The 24,789-nt window shown below is 35.2% G+C and overlaps 1 protein-coding gene across 3 annotated transcripts in view; it reads right to left on the reverse strand.

The window, feature by feature from the left end:
* AHI1 (Abelson helper integration site 1) overlaps window positions 1-24,789 on the reverse strand; it is a 90,749-nt gene that overhangs the window by 14,893 nt on the left and 51,067 nt on the right. For all 3 annotated transcript variants that reach the window (XM_058836448.1, XM_058836447.1, XM_058836449.1), the window contains 4 exons: window positions 9,656-9,714; window positions 4,145-4,210; window positions 1,681-1,843; window positions 158-258 (listed from right to left, as the gene is read on the reverse strand). In XM_058836448.1, coding sequence (XP_058692431.1) covers window positions 158-258; window positions 1,681-1,843; window positions 4,145-4,210; window positions 9,656-9,714 — 389 coding nt within the window. The remainder of the gene's footprint in view (window positions 1-157; window positions 259-1,680; window positions 1,844-4,144; window positions 4,211-9,655; window positions 9,715-24,789) is intronic.

A 24,789-nucleotide genomic window follows, 5' to 3' on the forward strand; every position in this document is an offset into this window, starting at 1 on the left:
AGATAAATATTACACTTCTGTTGAAAATACACCTGCTTGCCTGGAATGAGATCTACACATAAGAATTTTTTACATAAAAACCAAAAATTAACACAGTGCATGTGGCACACAAAAGACAATCTACCACTACTTACAGAATCCTTCCTTCTCAAATTACCTTAGCTAGTGTCAGAGAACATTCCTCTGTTTCTGTCAGTCCTTCTGGTAGGAGAGGAGCAGAATCTGGTACTAATCCTGAAGATTGTTCTTCATATTCTTCTGAAAAGAGGAACCATAATTCGCCATTATTAGACTATGAAAGAATTTGTGAACCACCATGATATTACAATCTAGTGAAAAACAGGATATGAACAAAAACAGGTGAAAAACGTTTGAAGGCAAATGTTGCTTGAGAATTTATGAAAATTTCTCACATAAACCTTTATTTATACTAGCAAGTTTAGATTTAAACGTGATTTATATATTGGTTATTGTATAAAAACATTCAAACATTTACCTAAGAACAAAGTCCATACATTAGGAAGCAGCTGATACTTAACAAATCTTACACATTGTTTTTGATTCAATAAAATGATCACCAACTGCAATAGTAAATTATTTATCAGAGATTTTTTTTTCACAGTTGGACAACTGCCTCAAAAAGTTTATTTAGGTTTTTTTTGTTGTTGTTTTTCAGAACATTTCTTTAAGGCTCTCACTGAAGACTCCTCCTTCAGACTTCTCTCTGGGTTACCTTGCAAGGAGGAAAGGCAGGGCAAAATGCATAAGATGTAGAAGGAGAGGACAATAGGGAAGGGCATAGTAAATCTAACTTTAATTAACCTCATCAACTGAGCACAGTGTTATGTGGAAGTGTTTTTTAGGAAAGAGGCTTAAACACTAGATTTCCCTTCAAAGAAACAGGGAGGAACTAAAAAATGGGAGAAACCATCTTGAGAAATGTTGGGTTAAAATATTTCTAAATACCAGTATAACTTATAGTTTGATAGTTTAGGAAGGCAAATGAATTTCTTGTAGTGTGCAGCTACATGCTGTGTCCACAAGCTGAGTATTTACAACTGACAGGACACTGAGCATCTTTACAGCAGTGGACTAAATAGGATGGTTCCTGTATTATTTGTTCAAATTCATCTAGGCTTGTCTGTATCAGTTTAATCAAAACTGTTTTAATGAAAAGGACCTGGTAGCAAGTTCAATGCTTGCTTGCAGATTTAACCATTACTGTTCTTTTAAAACTTCATACTGAAATCCAGATATTTGGGAACTGAACATTCTCCATTAGAGCAGGGGAAAAATTAAGAGTTTATACAGAAGCTAGATTTAATGGAAATTGCCTAAGAAAAACCCCAAGGTGTTTGCGAAATGCTCTGATGTGTCCTAAAACACTGCCAAGCTGGGACCTGAATTATGTTGCTCTGCGTTAGAAGAGACAAGGGACCAATCCAGCTGACAGATAATCAAGTCAGTAATAAACTGACTTATTCCATAAGCTGAAATGCTTAACCAAGTGCAATGGTTAGCTAACTTTATACAGCTTTTGCACCACAATAAGTCATCATTATGCCACGTGTGTACTACATAAATTCCTATCTTCAGAACAATAAGCAGAACAGCATGGTAAAATCTTGGTGCATCAGTTAAACCCACACCGGTATACCAGGAAGACAGCAGTAAACTTACTTTCACCAGCCACATAATTAGCTGGAAAATAGCCTTGCTGTCCATTTGCTAGGCTGCCAAACCACCAGTTATCATTATCTTTGTATAACACTTGGATAATGTCACTGCGATGGATGGTTAGCTCATCTGATCGATGCGCTGTGTAGTCATAAAGAGCCACTACCTAAAAGAGAGATAAGAACACCACAGCTTTATCACAACCATGCCACAGAGAAAAAAGCACAACATTCACTTCCTCTTGCAGAAAAGCAGCTGAAACCAAAGCTGCACTTTGGTAAAAGCTGAGGCTGCCTCAAGTTTTGCTAATGGGATCAGGGGTGGTGGGAAAGCAGCAGGAGAGGCAAGATAAAGGACTGTGGGATTGCAGAAATGGTTAAGAACATTCAATTCACTAAGATTAGCTTCAAAACAGCAGCTGTTAGTTTTATAAGCAATTTGCTTGTGAAGCAAAAGGGAAAAAAAACTTCATACAGTCACTTTCTCAGAATTGTTATACCACCTTCAGATCCCATTCTCTGTGTGCTCATGAAGCATATGTGTTTGAATAAATACTTCAACAGTATGACAGCTTTATCCAAGGAAAAATTTAATACAAAAAGACATTGCAAAGTTTTGCTTTGATCTCTCCGTTTTTTCTTTTTTTCTTTTCTTTTTTTCATTTATTTTGTTTTGTTTAGCAATAAGCATTTGATATAAAATCATGTGAATATCTGCAAAAATACTTTTATATTCCATTTCGCATAATAAATCTATTTTGACAGTGAAATTCAGTGCAGCTATAGTTTTATGAAAAAGAGTACTAACACTCATCAAGAGCATGCATACTACATATAATAAACTACCAGAAGCCTGCTTTCTACCCTGAATACGAAAATAACAATTTCTTATTTATTTTCTATGCCCTATGAACAAAAATCTGTCCTAGTGAAGTCTGAGGAGAAACACATGAAAGGAAAACAAATGAACTGAAAGAATAAGGGAATTGCTCACTTCTCTCATCATAAGCGAAGAGCAAAATTATGACCTATTTTACACACAGAATGCTGCTTCCCTACCTACAATTTTCACCTCATATTCCTCTACAAAATAGTAAGTAGAGGTCAGAAACAAGGATCATTAGGAGCAATAGGATGGTTAACAGGATTGAAGGAGACAACAAAGTTATCATGATACAGATAGGAAAAAAAACTTATTTTTTATTACTCATGAATGAATTTAAATTTTAAGACTGCTCAATTCTACAGTGTTTTTTATATTTGCATTTCTGCTCTGAGCAAGATAACCTGCGAGTTTTGTCTATAAAAATATAGCCAAGGACACTTGTATTTTCATAGTTCCATGTCACCAATTAAAGAGATTAAATCAGTTATGAATGGTAAAAAAATGGAAGTGATTCTACCACTGTAAATTTTATGTAGCAATTTGTGAGCTGGTCAGCACCAAGGAATTAGTATCAGCACAGTTTTCAGTAGACAGGAAATTTACCTAAATATGCATAAAGTATTCCTGAATTTACATAGAGAATTTAAACCATGAAATGTGTTTTATCATAACTCTCCTCCCTGCATTAGGAAAACTAACAGTAATTACAGGTGATATTGGCAGTACAGAAATAGGAACTGTAGAACAGAACAAAACTAAACCACACTATTGAGAACCATGAACATGTCCAGCAAGATGTGTTCTAACAGTGCCCATTTCAGTTAAGTGACAATCTCATGAAACTGTGAGGTCACTTAAGGTAAAAAAGTCCAAAACCCAAAAAGGCATGTAGGAATGCAACACTAATTACTTGGCAGAATGAAAAACAATGAAAGGCAGAGTAACAACGACTTGGTTTTGCAGTGTCTTTTGCAAGATAATTCTGGTGCAAATGTGTTTTTTTGAAAAAAATTACAAAAATTCAGTCACATTGAAACTGCCACAAACAGTTCAAACCAATCAAGCAAGTCCCACTATCTGTCTCTCAGAAATAAGAAATTAATATACCAATGCATTCTGTAATACAACTGGTTTAGTAAGCATGACAATTTAAATAAAATGTGGAAATTGCCATTATATTCTCTGCAAACATATGATCAGGAAAATGACCATAACAGGATATAAGAAATGCACCTCAGAACCAAAGAAGAATGTAAACCACTCACAATTACACCTAAAGCAATGGACTTCTTCTCTGGTTTGAAATTTAAAGATTTGTCAAGTTCAATTTGGCTCAAAGTTCAAGCAAAAAATAAAAAATCTATATTCAAGAAAATGTTGCAAAATTGTTTTTCAATACTGATATAAATCCAGAAGTAATGTAGTTTTACAGTTATGAACCTCTTTGTAAGAACTACAAAATCTACAGTTGAAAAAAAAAAAATTTCTTGGGATCATGATAAAAAAGAAGGGCATGCTTTCAAAAGCCGATACAGTATAACAGGTACAGAAGATATTGCAAAAAAAATTACATAACACTTACTGTCTCTTGCCTGGGTGGACAACTGTTTCCTCCTCCCGTTCCCAGTGCAGTTAGGCTGTCCCCATTCTAGAAGAATAAGTTGTTTCAAATTTTAATATGAAGCATTTTGCTAAACTATGATTGTATTTTCATTTCTCCTGTAAGACAATAGGAATTATCTGCAACAAAATGCTTTTTTCAAAAAAGAAAAAGCAGAAGTGATGTTAAGCAACACTGAGTAATATTGGCTATAGGCTGGTAGATGTTTAGAAAAAGATACTAAATTTTTCAAGTATGTACACCACACTAAAGACACAACTGGATTGATGACTATGCAGTCCAAGCTTGTTTGCATTACAAACACTACAGCAGATATTTAAGAAGTTGTTGGAGTGAAATTTACTTCTGAACCACTAAACAAAAGATGTCACTTCCATATAATCGAGAATTTTAGGTTGGTCTTAATCACCAGTACTTTAATTCTGAATGTTCCGTCCTTACCACTTGCTCTTCAGACTTTCAATGAATTCAAAAGAATAGTAGGTATATCTTGTAATAATCAGGATAAGCCTGTATCTTAAAAAAATGGATTTCTGTAAAATAATCAAATGCTTAAGCTGAAAGAAGATTTAGAATAGAAAAATTATGAAAAAATAGCAGAGGAACAACAAATTAGGGAAAAGAAAGGAAGAGCTGGAAGTCCTTTCTTGGTGTTACTTAATTTTTTTTTCAATGGTCTATCTTCACAAAAGGGAAACCAATTTCCCCTTGATTTTGTGTGCATCAAAGGATACACACTACCATACAGAATAGAAATATTACACAATTACACAATATTACACAATTACAGCAATCATAATATTTTAGAAGCATCAAATGTGTGCTTTGTGAAGCAAACATTTCCACTTCTAACAGATATACTGCCTTATAACCATTCAAATCTGAAAATTTTAATCCAACATATTTAATCTCTTTCATATTTTACAGCCACTCCTTTATATATCTTTTACACTAACTTTTTTCTCTTCTGCTTTTAAAAAATATATCTAAAGTGTATTGTTCTTTTTATTTTCACTGTTTTAGGGTTCTTTTACTTTTTATTATGGTGGTCCAAGGAACATCATTACAAATTACAGAGAAAATCTTTGCAAATCCTCAGAAGAATAAATGCCATTCTTGGGGACAGGGATTCTTGCCCTCAGTGTTGTTTTCATAATTCAGCTGGGCTTATCCCATATGGGAAAGAAATCACTGACTATCTGAACTCTATCCAGTCTCCAGATTGTTTTGGTACTGCCACAGTAGTCACAGACACACACAGCAGTTAGAGACTAACTCAGTGTAAAAGCGAACACTTGCACTCAGTTCTTATCATCTACCAGAACATCTAAGCCTACCACCTAAAGAGTTCTGAATAATTATGTACATGCACAGAAGGGAAAAAAAAAAAAAAAAGTGTAACTGCCTGATTTGATAAACAAATTTTGAACAAAGACTGGTGGAGTTGCAGTTCAGAGTACGCTGCTTGTTCAGTGGTCTACTGGTAGTCAGCACTGCTGTTCAGGTTTCAGCTAATTCTCATTTTCCATTCTCAAGGTTAAGAGAACTGTGCAGGCAATGTGCTTAGCCTGTGGGATGGGAGTGCCTCCTGTTGCTCAAAAATGATTCATCAGAATTATTAGCAGTATTATTTAGGTATCTAGTTCAGGTACTCATATTGCCCCATTATTGTGTCTCAATCTGTCTGTCTCTCTTTTTTTATTAAGGTATTTATGTAGCTCTCAAACACTCGAGAACAGCTCAAAGAGAGCAAGCTGTGTGGAAATAACAAGCTAACATCTATGAGTCACCCCGAGACTATGCTGAATGTTCTCAGACACTGCCTTAAACTTTTACAGCAACAACAATCCAAAGAGGTGCCTCTTAAAGAGGTACTCTGAGTACGTCATCAGCTGCACACACCTCTACCCCCAGCTGTCCAGGGCAATTGCCATGGCTGCCTACCACACACACAGAAACTCAAGGCCGCCTCTAGTGTGCTGTGCCATCCCTCAGGTAGTGCTGAGCCATTCCTCAAATAGTTCCAAGTACCAGTTACACCACAAGAAACACCCAACGAAAACTAGCGGCCTTTCAGCTTAGAAAGGCCGTTCATCGTTTTTCAAATGCCGTGTCACAAGATTAAGGCATGTTTTCAGGATTTCAAAAAAGCAACAGGCATGCTGAATGGTATGAATACATAATTCTTAATACAATATTAATGTCTCATTTTTTTTCATGCAGGATGGAAACTAGCTAATCCTCTTCTTGCACTGGAACAGATGTGAAGCTATAGCTATGTTCTGAGGAGTTGGTCTTTTTGGGAGGCAGACCATCTGTGAGGAACAGAAACAAAATGCTTGCTGAAAAAGCTTGCCATGTCACACTGATTGTGGTTGAACAAAGCTGTTAGGAGCTTTCAGCTTTAAAGACCATCCTCAAAGAAAGATAAATAGATCAATCAGCTGATGCAGCATTCTAGACCATGGTTTATCACGCTGGTTATCCATGACTAACCCACTTAGACACCCTTGACATTTCCAACTCAAAACCAAACAAAAATGTTTTGAGATGCTGATACAGAAGAGAACATTGCACCTGAGAGTAACTCGATACATTGTTATATCAAGTTTTATGGATTCCTGATAGTAGCCCTAATTAAAATGTTCATGTCTTCCTTTCAGTGGATCAATTTCAGTGACTGCTCAAATGGAGGTTTTGTTTTTTTGATGCAGAGGTACAGTGGCCAACAGGATTTGGGCATTACATAGCGCTCATTCCCTTAGGAGAAGGAGCGCTCAGAAAGAACAAGTGGTATCTTATTGCTGCCTTTTCTGTAAAAATGTCAGGAATTTAACTTCTACTATTGAACCAATACACTTCAGTTACCACAATATCAAAATTTAAAGAAAAAGAGAGTAAAGTCTAAGATTCATATAGTTTCATGTACTTCTTCTTATATGTAAACATATTCATTGTAACAGAATAAACATATAGATTAAGTCCCACTTCTAATTAGCCATTAACTCTTAATAATAACACTTGGAAAATAAGCTTTTCTAACATTAATTTTAGGCAGACCCTACACATTCCAGGGTGAACCCCATTGTGTATGCACACGGGGCCAAAGCCCCCTCCCTCCTTTTCCCTTCAGTGACAGATTCAGGGACATGAAGAAGAACATCTATTTCCTGGATGTTTCACAGTAGCACTGCTTCCCTCCACTCCACCCTGCTATACCTGCTATTTGATGCAGTGTAAGAGAAACTGGGACTATTACCTATGCAAACACTCCAGAAAAGACACAAGGAACGTGTGTTACAGATTCTCTTGTCTGTCCAGTAAATCTGTGCCTAAGTGTGTAATAGCCAACATTCTGAGGCTGCTTTCATAGACTTCTTTTGTTGCTGCTTTTGGGTTTCTTGATTAGTTTTTTTTAAAGAAGAAAGAATAAGAAATTAAGTTAAAGAGCCTGATTGAAAACCCTTGGTTGGCTTAAAAGATAATATGCAAAACATTAAAAAATTCTACAGAATAAATCTGAGATTTTACTGTTGCTCCATTGTCTTTCTTCTTCCTTAAGATCCTAAAGGTTAGAGATCTACTTAATTGTCTCTTCCCTAAAGAACTCTATGCAATCTCTTTACTCCAGTAAGTGAAATTTTAAATTAAATGCTATCTAAGATGAGACTTAGAAGTAAACAGCTGGATACTGCTAGCACATTTTTATCGTTCTCTGATCCTAGCTCAGGACCAGTAACTACAAATTTAGTATATGGGAAAAAGAATTACAAATACTAGTATTAATATCTAAATTAAAATTATGCTAAAAGTATCAATTGGCAAGAATGATAAACTCTCCTTCAGTCAATTAATCTGTCTGTAGACACTGTAAAGTTACTTCCTTAGGCTTCAGATGACTACAATCCTGATTTGATTAAAGCCCTTCAATATTTAATAAGCACAGGAATCTATAATTCGCCTAGAGGAAGAAAGGACCAATACTGTACCAGGCTGCACTTTATTGAAACCTGCAATGTACAAACAGAAATCAGAAATGCAAACACAGCTGCTGCAGTAAAACCTACAAGGATTTAAAAAAAAAAAAAAAAAAAAAAAAGAGAGAAAAGAAAAAAGGGAAAAGGATCAATTCAAAAGCATGTGAAATACTCCAGCTCCTGAAATGATTCAAAACCTCTTCAACTATTTTGCCATTTCTAAAAATGCTAGTTTTTGATATTAATTACTCGGTTAACCTGCACTTATATATATTAATGTGCTTATAATAGAAGTAAAAATTATATTCAAAACCTTAATTCAGCCCTCTCAGAAAAAACTATTTTAAATTAGCTGTTACCTAGTAGAGGTACTACTTCTAAGAGATTCTATTTCACAAAATAGTTGGTCCTGCAAATGTTTATCAGGCTTGCTGTGGTGGAGAACATTACAGTACTGGTTGAACAATATATATTTTTCCCTAAAAAATTACGTATTGATGGCTAAAAATTTGAAAACATGAAAACAGGAATCATTTAGCAACTAACACAAAATCAACATAAAATCACACTTTCAAAATTTCTTAGTAAAACCTGTTTATCTTACAAGACTTCCACAACTAACAGATTCTGTTAAAAAATGTAGGTCAAAAAAATCCTAAAGCAATCCAAACAAAACCCCAAACTGTAACTGTAAAACAGATATAAATTACTCATGTAATTTATGTCCATTTGTAACACTTCTGTCAATAATCAAAATTAGTGCAATTAAAACAGAATATTCAACCATGGCATTCTGTCCATGAGAGCAAGAGGATTAACATCTCCAGTACAACAGGCCCAGCTTCAAGGAGACACAAACACGTTCAGTATTCAGAAGTACCACTTGCTCTTCACTAGTTTCTCCACACATTTTGTGAATACAGGTTCATCAAATGTATAGTTGCAATTAATGACATTTACAGATTCTGTTGGATTTTTATTATGGTGATCAGGAAACCAGAAATCAAGAAAAGAATGAATATAATTAGGAGAAGCTTACAATCAATATTTAATAGATAAGCAAATAAGTAAACAGAGGATAGCTGTGATTTAACTTGTTACAAAAAGATGAAGTATGAGTAAACAATGAAAACATGGTGCTGCAATGAGAGTTTCATTCCAAGTTAATGTCTTAGCTTTTCTCTCAGCTACTCATCAATGCCTGTTTTCTTAGTAAAACCAAAAAAACATGTGAGTGTGATTTTATTTTACTTCTAAACAACAAAAATTCAAGCATGAAAAAATACAAAGCTTTTGATTTGCAGATAACTGATCTCACTACCAGCTGGTCACAGCATAAGCTAATTTGGCCCTGTAGACAATTGGTTTGAAGATACCTCTTTTTTGAATAAAGACAGGATAAAAAAAAACACCTCTCTACAATGAGAACTTGTGAATAATGACATTTTATAGTTAAACATCAATTTAAAAAAAATGCAAAGAGAGAATCCCTTACCTTCTGTAGTCTACCCAATAGTGTTTGACTAAGAGGATTTCCTACTGGGCTGAAGCACCCTGTGAAAAGAAAAAGCTGTGAATTTTCTGCTTGTTATCCTTTTCCATCGAATAAACCATTTTATTTTAAAATCATTATGTTAGCAGGGTATGTTTGACAAAATTCTAATGAAAAGCAGCAGCATCTTTCAGTCACAACTATGCATCCTTCAGTCAGGAACAGTTGGAGGGTTTATTTAACTAACAGACCTGACACAAGGTTAACTAATCCAATATTTCCATTCAAATGATTTGGAGAAGTAGCTCAAGCTATGTCCACATGCCACCTCGTGCTCAAAGCTGACACTATTATCTAGGCTGTATTGCTTTTCTCTTCATTGAATTTCCAAGTAATGCATACAAAGTTTTCCAACAGAAATGATCACAAAAACTCACAAAGGAATTACTTCCTTATTTTATCTGAAAGAATAACTATTCCTATTCAGTAGTCCCCTTTGATCATCTGAGTTCCTATCACAACACATCTTGCTGTTTATTTTATTCACTCTCTACACAGAACACTTGAACAAGTACTTGTAAATTCTTTTCTTTTCAGACTATTATGTTAACTACTAAGCTCAGGAAAATCCTTTTATCATCTATGGATTTATCTTTTTGTTATTGGTCTCCTCAGCTGTATACTTAAGAAAACATCTTAAAAAGAAAAGATAGAAAAAATGGGAAAATCGTTGAACACGACAGTGAAAAATACTACCGCTTCACTGGAGAACAGTTTCTCAAGTACAGAAATGCCAGGCAACACAGAGTTAAGCTCACTGGATTTTCCCTGTGAGACACTAGCTTTGAAACAAGTTTTGTTTTTAAAGAAAAATAAGTTCAGAAAACTCATTTTCATTTGCCACACAAAAAACCTGCTTTTGAGGAGTTCAGTATCTGAATAAAGAGGACTTTTCAGATTCAGATTCCCATGTACTGGCAGAGCTCCATAAGGAAACTTGCGCAACTCCACCTACAGTATACTTTCTAAAGCCTAGTAGCTTAGACTTTCACAGGAGATTTACTCATAAATGTACAAACATTAAGATATTTTGATTTTTCTAACTAGAATAAAAGTTTCAAGCTCAAGAAACTGTAGTTAAACAATGCTCCTGAAAATTTTCATGTAACTAATCTCCTGCTTGTGAGAAATCCTAAAAACATGCAATAATGGATCATTCAGCTTCATGTATGAATTAAAAACATTTTGATCTTAATAATTTTAAAAAATCTGGTATAAATTCTGAAATACTTTATTTTGAAAGGCTTACTTTACTTTTATTACTTTTTTCCACCTCTTTTAAGAAGGTAGAGATGAGAATGTAAACCATTTTCTGAATTCAACCCATACTTAAAGACAGTAGTCCTGAAGGCAATCTTTTTTCAAATACGCTATTTGCTAAAACATTGTTCAGCACTAACCAAAAGCCAGTGGGGATGTTACTCCTATTAATATTGTTATCTACACACTCACAAAGTGAGAAAACCAGATGCTACAGAGACAATACTACATATAGATATACTGTCACATACACATGTTGTATCAAGTCTTTGAATGTAAAATGAACAAACTGAAAACCAATAAAACGTCTGCATGACTTTTTTTTTTTTTTAAGACATCAAATTTGAGCATGGGAGTGTTGTGCCAACTCACACAAACCTATACTAAGATAAAAGATATAAAAAATATTTGAGAAAAACAATTGTTTGTCTGCAAAAATATTCAAGTTTTAATTAAAAACAACACTGATCTGCACTTTTATCAGTAACATTATTGACCTTCATATTTTTCTAATGAAAACATGCATTACTTCCAAGTGCTCCTGAACTGAACATTTATGCACATCAGTACTCCTGTGCAGCCTCTATATTCAGCTGCTTATTAGGTGAAAACTATATGGTTAGACCAATATTCCCAACTAAGCCCCAATAAAGAGCAATGCAGACCTGCTATGCTGCAAGCACAGGACAGACAGATGTGTAACTCAAAGATATAAGGAGTGCTGTACGGAATTCTTGAAGCTGGCACTGGTTCAGACTCAGGGTTTTCCATGAGAAGAGACAAAACAAACAGAAAATTCCTATTACTCTGCTTGAGGTGTAAACAGACCACAGCACACCTGGGCACAAATACTGTGATCATGCCTATTGGTTACCATAAAGTAGACTTCAGTGTCATCTCTTACTTGTTTATAGTTATCAAGCATTCCTTTAGTAGCCCCTACATTCAAAGTGATCATATTAAAAAATGCCAAGCTTACAAAACAAAAAAACTTGTTCAAACCTTCCTCATTCACAAAACAAGCTCCATTTAGCAAGCAAGTGAATATCCATCCGTTCTTCCCCAAATGAAGCAGTGGAATTTTAAAGCAATGTTCCACAGCTATGGGCTTGATATAGTTCCATGCTTGATGAAGCATGTAAATGACATCAAGCAGGTGTGACTAACAGCCTCAGCAGTGCTTGCTTTGGTTCTCTCTCATCCAGGCTGTACACGCTTTTCAACTACTATATTGAAACTGAGGTCTGGATTCCAGAAGGACATTTCCACTTGATCTAAAAATTAAGTTTACAGGACACCGTGGCCTGCTGTGACTCTCGCTTAGTCTGAGCTTATAGAAAGGTCATTAAATCCCTTGTAAGGTCAAACGCGAAACAACCCCAACACCCAGGGTAATCTAGACTGTCCTATCTTAACACTGCTTCAGAACCTCTAATGGAGAAGCATTTTTATTGATGCAGATGTTTTATTTGTTCTCTCTAACAATCTTCTTTCTTATCTGCTGCCTTCGCCTTCAAAATCACATACATCTCGAGAAGCTAATCTTCCCCATGTGAAAGTATCAACATTTGAATTACTACATTTCCTATTACTCTGCATTGATTCTTCAGTAGTTTGCTTTACATGGAACTTTACATGAAAACATATTACTTCTAGGAGAAATTACTGCTAAAGTCTAGCTGCAAATAAGTCATCTCAAAACAACAGATGCTAATCCTTTATCTCAAATTACCAGAATTTTCACATCAACACAATTTAACAGCGGGACAGCTCTTCTTTAGGGTCCACGTAATCCTACTGTTACAATTATGCCCTGAGCTTATCAACTAACTGGTTTGAAAAACAGTATATCTGCCTGCCTTGAGAGAGTCTGAAACTGCGGTAGTTTCCTGTACAATTCCAACATGGAACTGAAAGGGCACCCTCAGTTCCCCTTGGTCACTTCTGGCAATTTATTCTTTGCCAGTATAACTGCAACCTAAGAGGAAAGAAGCCAGAAGCCAAGCAGTTGCCCTGTCCAAAATGTGGCTGTAATACCAAGTCCCCACTTTCATTGCATGCTTTCACTGAAAAGCTACCATCTGCTCTAGACAAACAGATCAGTGTGAGGTGATCAAATTCTAAGTAGTTGGACTGAAATGCACTAAGTAGATGAGTTCCCTATCAAATAGACTTGACTTATACAGAAATTGATATGACAGCAGCAACAGTGCCCCAGAATAGTACTTGTAATAATTAAGAACAGTTCATTTTAAGTAACAGCATCTTTAGTGATTTTGTTTTAAACTAATAGCATAAGAGGCAGAATTGGGAAAGAAGTCTTTCTAGGTAGTCACATAATTCCACTCTTATCCTACTGGACTGTCTATAACCACCCAATGTGAAATGTTTCTGTGAAAAAATGCTCTTTCAAAAAAGGCTAAGAGTACATTCATTACTGAAGAACTCCTGTTTTAATGAACTTTTCAGAAGAAGGCTTTTTCCCACTTTCTGAAAAGATCTTGATAAATTAATTTTTTAATTACTAAAAGTATTTAAGCATAATAAATCTTTAAAGATTCCAGTCACATAGAATCTACAGCTAATGAAAGCATTCAAAGTTTATCCTGGAAAATTCTCAGAAAATCACAGAGCAAAAGACAAATATATACCTATGAAAACTGAAATATTTTAATATTCACACATTTCTGTGACAAACACCTCTAAAGCATGCAGAGAGAAAAAAAATCTTACCTACTGTAGCTACACATTATTCTATTTTTAACTGAGTTTTACTTTAGGTTTACACTAATTGCTAATGTCCCAAAACCCACATAAAAATCCTGGAAGACATGAAAATAAACAATGCCTCTAGGAAATGGTGTTTCTTACTGCAGACATTCTTATGAATTATATCATGGTCTCTTGCAACAAAGTGTAGTTAAAATACACCCAACTAAATAAGAAACACTGGAAAAAAAGTCAAGTCAGATAAGAGATGAATATGTGTACATCAGCTCATTCCTCTTCCTTCTCATCTTCTCATGAAACTGTTTCCAGTAAAGAAAACCATGTTTTCAGCACGGTCACCTAGTGTAGTATGCCCAAAAGTATAACCTTTGTGACCAAAGGATGTTTTAGAATGCCATATAATCTCTACTTGAGGTTACAAAGGTTTCAAAGGAAAGTTTTGAGGTTTTTAAAGTAAAAGCTTTCAGCTATTTCTGCAACTTCATTTTTCAAACTATATATAATGTAAGGGAATGAAGATAATTTTGTAATTATCTAAATATATATTAATCTTCCCTCAAAGGCTTTATCCTCAAACCAATTATGCTCTAATAGATCAAACAGAATTCATTACATAAAAAGACTGTTTATATATTGGGTAAGAACCTGTTTTCCTTTATTTAAAACACAGGATCACAAATACATTTAAAACCCACCACAAACATTTTCAGATGCAGTTAACACAAAATGAAAGGAGTAGATGCACCTACCTAATACAAGCGTACCTTTTTGTTTTACCAGCAAAGCAGATGTTTCGCTAATATCCATTGCTTTAGGTGAAAATCCACTTCCAACTCTGTTCTACATAACTTAGTCTAGCACCTATAATTTTGAAGATACTCCAGACTGAACAGGAGAATTGATAGGACCAAAGTGTATTGAAAACTTTCAGTGAATTTAATTTGTATCATAGTGACAGGACAAGAAGAAATAGTCTCTAACTGCATTAGGGGAGATTCCAGTTAGACATCAGGAAGAACATCATGGAAGAGGTTGTTAAGCGTTGAAATGGGCTGCCCAGGGAAGTGGTAGTCATCATCCCTGGAAGCGTTCAACAAACGACTGGATCTGACATTTATTGCCATGGTCTAGTTGACAAGGTGACTCTTGGTAAAGCTTGAGATCAGTGATCTTGTAGGCGTTTTCCAACCTAAACAATGCTGTGATTTTGTAATCTTGCAAACCACTTAAAATGAATGTGCTTAAAACAGGCAGTTCTCACATGCTGTATATACAAAGGTGCTGTGATGGCAACATTACTGAATGCAAAGGTCTTCTGCAAACACCCGTATGATTCTTGCAGTGTATTCTGCACTGACAGAAGTCTACTCAGTGTCATGCCATTCCTAGCATTCTCCTTGTCTCTTCCCCACCTTTTTCTTCTATCAAAGCATCTGGAAAAGGCTGAACTATCTCCTCAATGTAATTCTCATTTTCTAAGTGAGGCTGCAATTTATTAACCTAAATCTATCCACTTAAAACCAAAACTCAAAATCTACAGGACAAATAGAATCCCTCTTTGTTTACAGTCTCACTTTTTATAAGTTATATAGAGAAATATTATTTTGCCCATTTAGTATAAGAGCTGTTTACATGCTATATATCCTTCAGTAAAATAAGAGACAAAAAAGCTCTGGCAGCTCTACTGCTGCCAAACATCACTCCGCCAGTTAGTGGAGATTGATCTAGATGGCAGGCATAAAAAAACCCAAATCCACTCCTCCTTAGCCTCTCCAAGTTCAGCTGAAACAGCTATGCTGATAGGTGGAAAAACATAACTTATTTTTATTTTCCTTTCCCATCCCTATAACTACAATGAAAACTTGTAAACTAACAAAATAATCTTACGAAATTATGTCAATAGATCGAGCTTTGTTTGCCATTCAAAATACTACACTGTATAGAAAAGTCTGTACAGAAGTATAAGCTTTCAGTGAAAGAGTAAGTAATGTTTACCTTATCAAACAACTGTTTATAGAACACTGGTATGAAAAAGAGTTATCTAGGAAAAACCCTCTAGGGAGTTACACAATTCAGGACCATGCAGTTCCATATATCGCACTGCAGCTTCTTTAACACAGCATGTGACTTCCCAGTGGATGTCCCAGCTGCAGCTACAATGAGAACCCTGGGTTCCCAAACCATGAGCAAGTCAGTTTTCCTGAAGTGAGAGACACAACTACTCCAGTGTGCTTTAACATAGTAACTTCCTTACCTAAGGACTGATGCAGTTACCTCTAGCTAATGCATCTGGCTGTCTGATTCCACAGCTCAAGTGACCAGGTAGTTTGTCCTTGCAGCAGAGTTAAATGAACACTGGAGAAGTGGAACAGAGTAAAGCTTAAATTCACACCTGTAGATCCACAGAGAGATACCTTTGCTGTAACATCAACCAATTCCAATCCTCATATAAGAGACCTCGGAATTAGACAGCACCAACATGAAAACTGCTGCTGGCAGTGCCAGATCCCACAACATAATTATATCTCCCATCAGCCAAAAGAATGCATAGAGATATTCATTCAAGGTTAGCCATAATTTTCATTCCTGGTTCAAGGTATACAAGGGCACATACATGTGTTTGCTCTGAGAATAATCCTCCACGAGGAGAACTATAGAGACAGTCTGTTTGTCACTGGCTTTAGGTTGAATTTGAAAACATTTATTCTGTATTTAGGCACAATGAAGAGGCAGAATTTGGCCCCTATTTACAAAAAGCATAATGAAGTAAAAACTATTGCATCACAAAAACAATTAAAAAATCCAACTTTTTAATTAGAGATTAAAATCAAATACATTTAGCAGCCTACACACCCACCTAATTATTTCTGAGTAATCTTATCAAACCATCATCTTACATTTTTCTTGCAAATGTTAAGTTTCTACAGTACCATATATAAACAATGCAAGTAGTAGCACGTGTCCCAAGCATTCTTTTGAAGTAAAGAACATTTATTGAATTCATGCTAATCAGGAACGTGCTAATTTACAACAACTTCTAACATTACATCACAATGGCTGCAGATATCACTGAGAATGAGGAGAGGTTATAGTACCCAGTTGTTTCTTTCTACGGCTTGGAGAACAGAAAGCGTTTCTACAGCAAACATCAATAAGCCTGCACAGATAGCATCAGCTTTCTGAAATCAGATTGGCAGCATTATTTACAATTTTAAATAGCAGATAAAAAAAGATGTAAGGAAAATACAGACTATGACGCATTCTATGTATTAATAAGTTATTTTTCTTCTAGTGCTGCAGATATCCTGAGAAAGCCATTATTGGTTTTGCTAAGCTCACCTGGACTATTTAAAAGCAAACAAACTAAAATAAAATAATAAATAAACTTATTTTGTATTTTATTACATGCAATTTGTGGTGCTCCCTATCAAAAAACACTTCATGAAATATAAAAACTGCAGTCCCTTGGAGCTGTAGATGCTCAACACTGAAGTAGCAACCTTCACTTTTGGATTTAGTAATACTTTTGCTTCTACTTTACTTTACCCTCCCTGAATCAGAGGAAACGGAGCTCTTAAGCAGGATTTATTATTATCTGTTTTCTAAAAATACGTAGAACAGTTACATTTTATTTATTAATATAGGTAATTCCTATGTAATACGATTAAATAGAATTTAACTCTATCCACAACTCTCAAATTTATCTGCAGATAAAAGACAAAGAATGAAAATTATGCGAGGAAGAAAAACAAATTTTTTTGCATGGTTCTTTCCACAACGGGAATTCAGCAATGCCTAGTTACTCACTGTTACTTAAATCAAATTAGCTTGCCATTCTGCAAGTAGAAAGCTGTAAGAAAATACGTTTAGAATACCATAAATATCTTTTAAAATCAGCCATTAACACATTTTTGCAATGTAAAGTCTTGTCAGCTAGGTAAAAACAACTAGTTACTACATAAACTACTGAATTTCTAGTTACCCAGTAAGCCTCACAATGTCAAATCATATCCTGACTGGAAAAAAAAAGTCTAAAAAAATACTCAAATCTTGTAACTGTTTGAAGAACTTAAGTAGCATTTTCCTAACATTTGCATTCAAGGGAAAATAGTATCACCAACATCTTGTGCAACATTCTGGAAAAAATAAGTCAGCTTGATATTTCAGGTCTTTATCATGACCAGAATAGCCACTACTTTCTCTATGCCATTAGGACTTTCAGCCAGTGCTGAATATTAATTTTGACAAAGTATTACCAGAAAATTCCACAAAATAGCCAGATGATTCATACATTATCAAACCTGAAACATGCAGGACCATTGGCAGATACTGTATCAGGAAACCATTATATAAGATTTTTAAATTGGTCTCAAATCAAGAGAGTAAGAAAAAAGTTCATGGAAATCTATTTCTATATTCAGAAACTGAAGATTTAAAATACACCCCCCAAGTTTACTTTCCATTTTGTAGTTCAGAAATTAAGACTGATCAGATATTTCATGGAAGTATGTGTGTGGTGACACCAAACTATTCCGTGACAGCTTTCCCACATGCACATTTTTGAGTTTTCAGAAAATTTATGAACATACTTTTAGAAAGAGTTTTTCTACATATCAGTGATTGGAACATGTATGAATAAGTAAGCCCTTTCTAATTAGTATCCAATTGTATAGGAAAATAAAATAATGGCTGCAACCACTTTGGAAACAAAAAATCTGAATATACTTCCTTGTAAATAACATATGAAAAATCACTTGAGACTAATACTGGTATCATCTGTTACAGAGGAAAATATACTGAAATGTTATGTCCAACATTAAAGCAACACACTGGAGATCCAGCTGGGCACAGATTTCAATGATGTTGATTTTTCAGTTTCCTTTACCTACAAGGTCTGCAAAATTTTTTTAGAATGCAACAGCCACCTATTCCTGCTTTACAGCAGTGGATTTTTGGGTCTTAGGTTAGGGATGTGCAAAAAAAATAAGTATGGAAAATGTTTGCAATGAACATAATTAGGAGGCAATACTCCTTTAATTTACAACAGTGGTACCTGATCTAAGGAGAGGTGAAAGAGGCAAATCAAGACAGTCAGATTCATAAAGGGTGGCCATGCCCAGCTTTAGGCTAAGACCACATTTCTAAAACTCTGGATTATCCTGGACGGAACAGAATTCTCTCCAAGGTTGAATCAGGAACACAGTGCTACAGCTGGAATTAGAAGACAGTAACACTTTTCCCTATCTCAGTGGCAAGGCAGAAAGTAGAACAGTCCTATCCAGTGAATTAGTATCTTGTCTACATAGGAATTCTGCAAGCAAAGCTATTTGCACATCAAATCTAAAGATGTAAACAAAAATAATAATGAAAATTAAGTTCTGAATGAAGAAATACCTTTTGACTAAGTATTTTTTATAGTGACATGAAATACAATTTAAGTACTTTATAGAATACCATACATAGCTTTTTTCACATCATCAAACAGGTAGTGCCAAACTGTTAAAAACTACAGTACTTTAACATGTAAGCCTAATTATATGACCCATCCTCTCTGGTTTGACTACCAGTTGCAGCTAAAATCACTACTGACTATGCTCATAAGGCATCTCCAATAAGCCAAAACACAGACAAAAGCAGCAAGTGCTAAGTTTTCATAATCTTAAAAGGAAGGTGATTAAGGTCTGAATATTCAAGGACATGAAATTCCTCTCCATAGCCTTTTCTAAAAGGAACCACCCACTTTGTGCATTATGAATGATATTTGTGTTTCTTCAGAACTGATTTCATTACCAACTGCTAAGAACATTTGCTTCTTCAAAAGGACCAAACAACTGAAAAATCACAGAAAATTGTCTAGTAACACTCTTGAGTCTGGAAGTCTCAAAGCATATGTTTAAATAGCCTTATTCAGTAAACCTTCCTAGATGGTTTTTGCACATCTGCATTTACATGCCAATTATTAACTCAAGAACTGGTGATACAGACAACCCTGGACACACCTTGCTCTCTTTGAGTGATTCCTGGAACTTACTCTGAAAACTGTTTTGGTAAGAAAAGCTGATTTGCAGGAAGAGTCTTAATTGAAACCACAGTTTTAACAGCTGAAGATCCTTTACATGTGTGAATAGCAAACAAAGATGGAAGTTTCCTTTATGCTCTGTACCAGAAGCAAAACAAATTTCCAATGAAGTACTGTTATCAAGGTACACATAATGCGGTATATTATAGATGTGCATTAGGTGGGAATTACACTCCAAATCTTGTAAATAACAGTAGAATAATTATATTTCTTCTCCTCTTGTTGCTGTTTTTTATGCAGAAGTAGCCAAATCTGAAGCAAATATAATTCAGCAGAACACACATTATATTAGATTGAACTGCTGGACACAAAAGGTGAAAAGTTGTCACTAATTAATCAACATATATATTCCAGAACTTGTGTATAAATTATTTTGAAAAGGAAAAATTCCAAAAATGTGCTTGGAGTCCTTATAGGAAAGAAACACCACCTTGGTTTTAGCTAGGACCTGGCTCACAACAGAAGTTCTTCAACTACCAACATGTGTAACTCTGTTACAACATTCTCCCCAGCAAGTAGAAGAGGTGAGATACCTCATGGTACCTCCTCTGTATTGAGACAGTCACAAAAACCAAAACAAACACTTTAAGGACAGATCACCCCTTTTTACTACAAAGGTGAACTCTGCTTAAATGTGACTATCCATTAATGAAAACTCAAAGATGGAAGGAGTAGGAAAATGAACATATTCAAGGTCTTCATCTGAAAATACAACACCTCACAAAATGAATCTTATTATGCTCTGCAGGTGCACAGTGATAACCAGAAGTTAGGCAAATGAATTCTCATGACATTTCATATTGCTACTAGGCAATTTGTCACACCAAAAGATGCTCAACCCATATTTTGAAAGAAGCTCCAATTTTCTGCATTTTATTATTTGGTATATTAGCTGCAGCAGTCTGCTTCCTTTGACCAGTCAGGCCTGAAAGGATTCCAGAAAGACCTGTATCAACATATGCCACTGCAACACCCTTCAGCTAATCTGTAAAAAACCCCAATCAATGAGGCACCAGAAGCTCTAGCATAGATAGCTGTAGTAGAGACTAAAAAAATAGGAAAGGGGGATGTTCTGTCTAGAATATGGTGATGCAGTCTGCTGGAATCAATCTTTAGATGAGATGCAGAGTATCGAATATTTTTGATATTCTGTTACATGGTGGCGTAAGAGCCTTCTGCAAAGCGACTGTCCAGCAAGCCAAAACAAAGCCCAGGGTCAAGTGAGCACTAAGAAGAGTTTTTTTGAATTTGCCTGTTTGTCACTTCTATATTTATTCTTTGCCTGAGGAAAAAACTGAAGAAACTGAGCCGTAATGGTGAGAAGAAAACATGAGAAAGGAACCTCCGCAATCTCCTCCTTCACTGCATGCCATAAGGTTGCAGAAAACACCAAATACAAGTTTTCAGAAGCAGAGTTTTGAGAGAATTCTAGTCCTTCATATGAGGCCAACAAGCAAAGAGTCACTGCTCCTTACAACCTCCAGTGAGCAAGAAAGCAAGCTAATAATGAGCACACAGACTCCAGTGCAACTCTCATTTCATCTGGATCAAGGTAGCACATTTTGGCCAGCTCTGTATATAACCACAAACTACTGTGTGACAACAGCAATGCCTGAGTTATACACCCAAAGAAGCCCTCACTTCTCTCTACCTGCCTTCTGCTTTCTTAATGCTCTTCCAAGCCACCATCTTCTATCATTAGTTTTTACAGGACCAACATGATTCATATCAAAATACAATGACCAAACTGCATCAGTACCACAACCTACTGCAGAGCATACTACAGACCACATACACCCAAAGTTAACTTTAAAGGTGTTATATTAATAGAATCAATCACGTCAGGGAAGTTTGCTCTCAGGAACGAGAGTAACAAGGTGCATATGAATCCATGGAAGTTTAATTTCTTCACACATAAAAATCTATCAACAAAATTAGCAAAGACTTTTTAAGCAGTTGAAAAAGTATGCATGGTACCAAAATGGGATGGATAATGTATGTTTAAAACATAGATCCTTTTTATTTTTTGATGCACTTAGGTTTTGCTAACTTGTCAAAATCAGTGATGAAGTCAAAGTACTTTGGTCTCCTCTTGGGAGATGTCTCCCTCCTGTGCACCACGGCTGCTACCAGGAACAGAAGGATTTGAGCAATACAAGTAGAGATCAATCTCCTCATTTTATTCACTCATGTTTATTGCTGTACAGACAGCATCTTTGCTGATGTGGGCCTTCTGTTGGATGAGAGAACTGATACTTTATGGCACAGTCCTTGGCAGAAGGACTATTTCCCCCTCTGTGACCAGCTGAAATTCCAATCAAGCATGTTGTCTCATGACTCAGTAGCTCAAAGTTACAGACAAGCTCAGAGTGAAAACAGTTAACAGGACCTCTATACTTAGGAATTAATTAGACTCAGTTGTTTTAGGATCCACATAACTGAGAAAGTAAGGGCACACTTAGGCCAAATCACTTTTGGCAGAGACTTTCCACAGTTCTACGTCACACCCTGATTTTGCAATCTATATCCACTGCTGCCAAACAGAGAGTAATGCTTCATTTAATCCACACCCTTGTATAATTTGGCTGAGAGTACTTCCTTTAGCCTGAAGGCTCAGCAGTAATTACCCTAACATACACCAATTTCAAGTAAATATAAATGGTGTTCTTTAGATAAAGTTTTTGGAATCTTCAAAGATTGCTGTTATTGTGCTCTGTATTTAGTGTAATTTTTAGAGAAATATTTTAATTAACTTACCTAGAAGAAACATGAAAAAGAACATATAATAAAGGAACATGTGTATCTTTGATCTCAGTATAAACAATTCTAGCAAGTTTAACTAAAAATACAAACTCTTCTGACATTTATAACATCTTATCAATCAGATAGAAGAAACTGGATAAGCAACCTTTTACAATAGAAGAACTAGATTGTCATTAATGTTAATGGTTATGTCTCTGTGTCTTTACTATTCTGTTGGAACCCATTTGTGGTCAGATGAATCTATTTATACAACTTATGTTTTCAAATTAAAAATAATTTTTACTATTCATTTAGTAAATGTAAATAACCAAGTCTTCTACCTTAAAACAAGGTCCTGTATTTGTGCCTGGAGCCAGAATTCTGACATTGTCCAGTGATGGGGACAGTACAGCAGGGTTACAGAGCTCTGAGAAGTTCCTTCCACTGCAGAATGGTCTGAGCTTCTTGTAAGCCATGATGAAGGCACAGGTGTGTCCTGATACTCTTAATTTTTATTTACTGCCGAAGTCGGCTGTAAGCTGGAACATCATGAGCCCTTGTAATCTATTTGCACTGAAGAAACTGAGTCACAGCTACTTCAAAATGTAAATGCTATAGCCAAATAGGTTATAAAAGAAGGAGGTATAAAAAAATAACAAAAAACATCTTATGATAGATGTTCCTATTTTTTTAAAAGAAAACTAACTTTGAGAAAAATATCTGTAAGCTGTATTTTTCAGTTCTTCCATCGTGTTATAAGCAAATAATAACAAAAAAAAAATTTTCTTTCTTTCTTTCTCCTTCCCTTCTCTTACACATTTCCCTCAAGTCAAAGTGAGAGAAATGAATATCTTAAAATGAATGATCATTTTCCCCAGGGGAGTTCCCATTCAAATTAACAGACATAAATAAAAAGTTCTTTAGACTTAATGCTCTTTTGCTTATGGTAAAAATACTTCCAGAAAACATCAGCATAATTACGTCAGTTGACACTTGCTGAGAGCTGATCTGTGGTGTTGAGCTGGTGATTTCTTTCTACTGAGTTCTCCTACCATCTTTCGAAAAATAAAGAGAAAATCTGCTAACTGGATCTAAACCTTAATTAATTATAATAAATTCTCAGTGGCTATGCAGTAATCTTTAGTTAAAACAAAGGCTTGTAATGACTGTAAAGGTATGTTTAACTTTGGTTAATAGGAGGAAAAAAATCCCACAATAAAATAATATACTCAAAAACCAAGGGAATAAATTAAGTCAAATTTACTCATTTAAAAAGTGCTAGTATTCTGCATTATTGTTACCCAGACCAAGTGGTGTTGAGGATGTTTATGATTTCCAAAAGAAAGAAAACATATATATTTGATCCAGCCACAGAGTTAAAATCAATTACATCCTACAAATTACAGAAAACATGAGAATTCTGCAAATTTGCAATAAGTTATTTCATGTAATAACAGAAAGAAACTCATGCTTCTACATTTAGGAATGTAGAAGAAAATACTAAGCAAAATTTTTAATTTTTTGCCATCAGTATCCCACTAGAATAATGAAATGAAAAGGATAACATTTTTAAAAAAACCCAAACATCCCCATAAAGATATTAGAACAATTCTCTTGAAAGTTTTTTAAAGTTTCAATTTCTGAAAAGTGTGTCAGGCAGAATTAGTTCTTCAGATATGAGACAGAGCAGGAAGACAGCAAACTGCATAAGAACATAGAAAAATAAATGAAAAGTGAGAAACAAGTACTAGGCACTTAATTCTTTCATCTTGATGAACATTCCCCTTTTTCAAGCGCATGACATAATCTACTAGCAGCAGATTGTAGCTTGCAGGAAGCTAACCACTCTGCAAGCATTTATTCTCATGTATCACTTCCTGTGTTGGCAGCACCTCTACAGGACAAACTAAGTGTTCTGCATTTCTGTCCAGTTCCAGACTTAATGGGTTGCAGACTGCTAATCAAAACATATTTCGCCCACTGGACTGCCTGTTCGCATCAAGGCCATTGAGGACTTGCATTTCTCTCTCTGAGAAGGAGGGAGTAGGAGCAGTAAGAATAAATAGAAAAGATAAACAGATCAGGCAACCAATACAAAGACTACAAAACCATTTTGCATAGGCCTCATAACATCACTTCATTATTTTCTCAATCAGTAACACAAAAAAAATGGCCAGCAGATTCACCAATGCTAATGAAATTGAGAAACTTTGTGAAATTATTATACATTACCTACTTCCCTTTTTTAAGCTTTGTCATAAATAAA

The sequence above is a fragment of the Poecile atricapillus genome, chromosome 3 (genome assembly GCF_030490865.1).
Source record: "Poecile atricapillus isolate bPoeAtr1 chromosome 3, bPoeAtr1.hap1, whole genome shotgun sequence".
In the NCBI taxonomy this organism is placed as follows: domain Eukaryota; kingdom Metazoa; phylum Chordata; class Aves; order Passeriformes; family Paridae; genus Poecile; species Poecile atricapillus.